The sequence below is a fragment of the Triticum urartu genome, chromosome 5 (assembly GCF_003073215.2).
Source record: "Triticum urartu cultivar G1812 chromosome 5, Tu2.1, whole genome shotgun sequence".
In the NCBI taxonomy this organism is placed as follows: Eukaryota; Viridiplantae; Streptophyta; class Magnoliopsida; order Poales; family Poaceae; genus Triticum; species Triticum urartu.
This window is the reverse complement of record NC_053026.1, coordinates 488,399,641-488,405,361: the sequence shown is the minus strand read 5'-3', so window position 1 is coordinate 488,405,361 and position 5,721 is coordinate 488,399,641. Positions and strand designations below refer to the sequence as shown.

The window sequence follows — 5,721 nt, the reverse complement described above, 5'->3', positions numbered from 1 at the left end:
AGGTCTTTGCCATTTGTCATTTCTTTGCCGTCTGCTGGTAGAGGGCAAAGAATCTTTGCCATCTGTCAGCGGACGGCAAAGAGGTGCCACCAGATGCCAATATACTGCAATGGTCCAACCCCACTCTTTGCCATCTGCTGGCGGACGGCAAAGATTCTTTGCCATCTGTTGGCGGACGGCAAAGAGGGGGCTATCTTTTTTTTTGCAGGTAAAAAAAAACGTTGCCCCACCTCCTCTATATCTATCCCCTCTCTCTCCGCCCCTATCTCTCTGCCCCACCCCTCTCTCTCTCTGTCCTGCTCGTCTCTCCCTCTCCCTCCCGCGAGAAGCTACGCCGGCCGATTCCGGCGAGCTCCGGCGGGATTCGACGACGCCCGCCCCACAGCCGAGAGCCTCCCGACCCCGCGCCGCTGCGCCACCTCACCTCCGCCCGCCGGTGCGTGCTGCCACCTCAACGGACCCTAGGAGCCCCGCCACCTCACGCTGCCGCCTGCGCTACGTCGCGCGCCGCCACCTCCCCACAAGCTCGCCGCCCCGCCGCGGAAGCCTCGTCGCCGGTCGCCCCGACCTCGAGATCCGCCGCCGCCATGGGAGCCGAGCACCAAGCTCCTCTACGCCCCGCCCGCCATGGGTGATCTGAGGCCGGCCGGGAGGCGGGGATGGGGCCCCGGTGGGTCCCGGGGATCTGCGCAGTGGCGCTGCTCTGGCTCGCCGCGGCCGCAGCCGAAGATCCCGATCCCAACGAGCTCGAGCGCGCGTGAGTCCCGCTCCTCCGCCCTGTTTTTTCCGTGCCTGCTCGCTTGCTCTCTCTATGGCTCAGTACTGTCGATTGTGTTGCCTGTGCTCCGCGGTTCCTGCAATGCTAATTCTGTTTGCAGTCTCGTTGTTCTTCAGTCCCCACCGTGTCTTGTATTTGGACGAGCTCATGCTAATATGTGGTGGTACACTACCTGGGCAAGGTCATTTTGATACTGATACTTGTGGTCAGTAGAGGGTTCAAAGCCTGACCATCTCATGGATCCGTTGATAATATCCCGGAAGTAAATATTGTTGCTTGCTTCATCTCTACTATTTTCTGTAACTGCTTAGTGTTAAGCTCATGATCAACCTGATTACTTATGCGGCAACCTTCTTACGTAGGTAGCGCGACAACAATTCTTCTTCCTCAAAGCATATATTTTCTCCAAGCGATCAACAAAGTGTTTGGTCCATTTGGAAGGTACACAAGTTTCTGATGTTTCTGTATATTATGAGACAGAGGGAGTAGTTGTCAGATCTTCTTTTTGTTCAGTACTTGTTGAGGCTGTCATAATTTTCTTGGAAACTTGTAGGGCAGGGTCGGATGGGCGCGCACGGCAGAGGTCGGGTGCGGGGCGTCGCTGTCGCCGTCGATGACGCGGTTCGGGATCACCGCGTGCTTCAATGCCATGTCATCGGCCGTCTTGAAGGCCGCCGCCACCAACGCTGCGTCAGGCGTCGTCCACGCGGTGCCGCTGACCGAGCCTGTTGTGTCCGGCGAGTGGCTGCACACCAACCTCAGGGACCCCAATGTGAAGGTATAGCACTTGCTGTTCTGCTGCGCCCGCCCTCTGAAATCTCAATGTCAGTTGCACAATTGGTATAGTCTAGATTTAAGACAGGGTACTCATATGGCTGGGGTTCTGCTGCCGTGGCAATTTGGTCAGCGCTGCTACAAGTGATAAATCTGTTTGCTTAACTAGTGATGCTAGCTAGTACGTGAATTGGTATTTTAGCTGAAAGAGGATTTTGGTGGGCTTTGTTTTAGCACCAGCAGTAATCTCAAGTTTCTTAAAAACAAATGAAGTGCATGTATTACAGTATGTGACGTAGGTCAGCGCTCCTCGGATAAACCTATTTCCAAAAAGAAAATCTTGCTACTGAAATAATGCTACATTTTCGAGGCCTTTTCTTTCTGGACATTATTGGCATAGTCTCGGGCTCTCATCACTATGAATAATAGAACACATACTACTAGGAGGAATCACATTTAACTATGCTATTCATAGGGAAGTTTTCTTGCTGTTAAACATGTCCACTGGCATACATTGTATCTTATTGTGCTCTTACTTTTTTGTCTAGGTACTTGATGCCTCTTGGTCAGAAGATGATGGCGAGTTCCTCATTCCAATTGAGTTTATGTTGTGTAGGTTTGTTCGTCATGATCTGGATTGCCACAGTCGTGTTCAAGTCCAATGATATCTTGCGCAAGCAGACCGCTCTCAAGGTTGGTTCTTCATAATAACTTGTCTATCAATGTGCTTCTTCTGCTTCTAGAGGTTAATTAATTGTTCTGCCAAGCAGACTGCTCTCAAGGGCTTGTGCTTATCTTGTGTATCAACGTTCTTGTTCTGCTTCTAGCACTGGGTCTGTCCCTTCTATTGAGGAAGCCGGCTGGCAGACTGTTGCTGTCACTAAATCCCTAACCTTGGGGCCCGTGTTAACTCCATTTGGTTGTCAAATTGCTTAGATAACTCAATTTGATTGTCCTCATAGTGTTCTAACATGCTTAGAAGAGTTGGAAACACTATAAATGTTTTGGTACGGATATGTGCTCTAGAATAGTGATTATGGCATGCTATATTTTTCATTACGGTGAATGGTATTCTCTTTTCCCACACAACATGATTTCCCCTTTTGGGGCCTCTCCGCTTCAAATTATTCCATATGATTGTAAAAAGCGGCCTTGAAAAACTCCTATGCTTTTCTATGATGCACTCAAACATCCTGTCGAACATATAGTATCAAGAGATGGCATGACATTGCAACCCAGTGATTTCCCTATTTATGAGTTTTTAGTTCCTGTGAACCAATTAGGCCCTTGGTCATTTCTTGAACTCAATCAGTAACTCATTTGTGGAAAAAACTTGACAATGTGTGTACCTATGTGTTCTGTTCTGTTTTGAAGTGGATAACATTGCCCCGTGTTTCACTTGGAAATAACTTATGTTTGTTGAATAATAGGAATTTACGCACCATTTATATCTGTTCATAACACTTAAACTAGCACTGCTCTCCTTAAAATTTCTAATCAGGTTGACTGTTGTTTTGTGCTCCACAGATACAACGGTCCGGCAAGCTGCTATGGTGGTCAAGTGTGTGCTGCCTAGGAAAATAGATATTTAGTTTTAGGTCATTTCTTGTAATTTCAGATATGGAGTGCTTGTCTTTAGTTTTTGGTTTTTACTTTCTGAAACTTGCTACCTATGGATGAAACTGTGTAATATTGATGAAACTATGTATATGTATGGATGAAACTTGCTACTATTGGTAACATGTGTTGGATATCCTATATTGGTCATATATATATATGTGTGTGTGTGTGTGTTTGATTTTCTATGAAAATGAATGGATATAAGAAGAAATAGAATTAATGCCAATTTGGTCTCTTTGCCATCTGCCAGCAGATGGCAAAGAGGCTGCAGTCTTTGCCGTCTGCCAGCAGATGGCAAAGAGCCATGCCCTTGGCCGTCAGCCGCTGATGGCAAAGGCCGCTTTGCCGTCCGCTTCAGAAAGCAGATGACAAAGTAGCTCTTTACCGGCCCTTTCTTTGCCGTCTACTTTTGTCGTCCGTGGCGGACGGCAAAGAACTTTGCCGTCCGCCATTCATGCCTTTGCCGTCCGCCGTGGCGGACGACAAAGTAGCTGAATCCTGTAGTGGAACAGGGAAAAGGGATCACAAAGCAAGGACGATGATGAAGAGCCACGACAACCGAACACACGGGGACAGAAGAAGTTTCCCCCTCAGGTCAAAACAGTGAACATGATATATGCTACCCACATCCCCAAGAGGGAGCGCAAGCGTGCGCTCAGGGACGTCTACGCGATAGAGCCAGTCGCCTGAAAATTCAATCCATTGTCGTCATGCCCGATCACTTTTGATCGCCGGGATCACCCGACCAGTATCCATCACGGAGGCTCACCCCACTGGTCTTAGACTCAATAATTGATGGGTTCCACCTGTATCGTGTCCTTATGGATGGCGGTAGCAGCCTCAATCTGCTCTATCAGGTTACAGTGTGGAAAATGGGCATTAACCCATCAAGGATCAAGCCTACAAATACCACCTTTAAAGGAGTTATTCCAGGCGTAAAGGCCCATTATACGGCCTTAATCACATTAGAGGTTGTCTTAGTATCTCCGGACAACTTCCGAAGCGAGGAGTTAGTCTTTGATATCGTCCCATTCCGCAGCGCCTATCATGCACTGCTCGGATGAACTACATTTGCTCGATTCAACGCAGTGCCACGCTATGCTTATCTCAAACTCAAGATGCCCAACCCACACAGCATCATAATAGTCAATGGCAGTACGGAATGCTCTCTCCATACAGAAGAGCACACAACTGCCCTAGCAGCAGACGTACAAAGCGGCCTTGTCAAGCAGAACCTTCATTCGGCTAACAAGCACTCGGACACCCTTACGAGGGTCCGAACTACTCTATAGCAGGAGAGTTCAGCTCGTCAGGAGCTCGACTAGCAATCTGGCCTCCGTCTCAGTACCCATCAAGCAGTGGCATGCGCGCCGCACGTACATAACTACGCACTCAAAATTCCATGGGCATCGACGGAGGCATAGCTAGCTTGTGATCCATGGCACGGCTCAACCGACATTGGAAACACACATACTTTCACTTATGCTTGTTTTCTGGTAGGTTTTCATCCTGCAATCCCCATTGGGCGGTCTAGTTATCGGTCCTCTTGAAGGATAAGTACACCAAGATGGCGAGGAGCACAGACATACGGGGACTTTTTAGGTGATTCCGTAAACGATAACTCTACCTGTCTTCCAGGACCCACATGCAGCTCTCCCCTGGTTTCGGCATGTTAAATAGCATGTTGCTTATTGTACTACTTGTATCAATGCGCCTTGATGTACTAATTACATTACAATGAAAACAGTTTGTAGCTGGAGCTGTAGGACCCCAGCTTTTTACCTTTTTCATCTTTTCTATTTTCTTTCTCTCTTTTCTTTTTTTCAGTTTCCCTATGGATAACCCCATGTAGTAACACCCGTACACTTCGGTACATTTTGATGTTTGCCAGGGGCTTTATAGCACCCCACATTACGGCAACAAAAGTCCGAACACTTCATATAAGTATAGTTCGCACCCCGAATTTTGCATTATATGCATTGGCTCCGAATCATGTCTTTGGTCAATAGTTGGGTTATCCGGCTCCTGGGCTTGCTACCCTATGTTCCGCTACATCGGTTAGGGTAGTAAAGGGAGAACTACTGCGATTGTGCCCTGGCCTAAACTGGATGAACACCTCAATAGGGAAAGCCGAAAACTGACTATCATGATGTGGCGAGAGCCGGTCAGCTGTTCGGAGGTCTCAAATCATTGGAGTTTTTTCTGCATTTCGCAAAGGATAGTACTTCCCGATCAGACGCTGATAGCACTCTGGTTCATCTACCAGGGGCTGCACCTATGTTTTATTATAAAACTCCTATGGCTAAGTGAGGGCGTTCAAGCCGTATAATCTGGTTGCCTGGTTCGTTGCGCTAAACAACTACGTACTACCTAGGCCATATAATCTGGTTGCCTGCAAGGACCATATAATTGGATCAAGACTGTTTAGAAACCATCCCGAACACCTACGTACTACCTATGTGAGGGCAGAAGCTGACGACTGGCCAACCCTCAGATTTCATCCAACACGGCCACACAGGAGGACACAACGAAAACATAATAAAAATTAT

General features: G+C 48.0%; 1 protein-coding gene across 5 annotated transcripts; it reads left to right on the top strand.

Annotated features, from left to right (window-relative positions):
- The first annotated feature begins 304 nt into the window (after positions 1–304).
- Positions 305–3,322, top strand: LOC125556412. 5 transcript variants are annotated; one of them, XR_007305083.1, is made up of 4 exons: positions 305–757; positions 895–1,219; positions 2,101–2,245; positions 3,080–3,322. XR_007305083.1 is itself a non-coding variant. In XM_048719153.1 (4 exons), the coding sequence occupies exons 1-4, from the start codon at positions 660–662 to the stop codon at positions 3,134–3,136; spliced, it is 375 nt and encodes a 124-aa protein (XP_048575110.1). In that variant the 5' UTR covers positions 305–659; the 3' UTR covers positions 3,137–3,322. The 5 variants fall into 5 exon arrangements, 2 of the variants coding, with proteins under 2 accessions (XP_048575110.1, XP_048575109.1); XR_007305084.1 differs by having other exon boundaries at positions 879–1,219; XM_048719153.1 differs by having other exon boundaries at positions 1,145–1,219.
- The last annotated feature ends 2,399 nt before the right edge of the window (positions 3,323–5,721 follow it).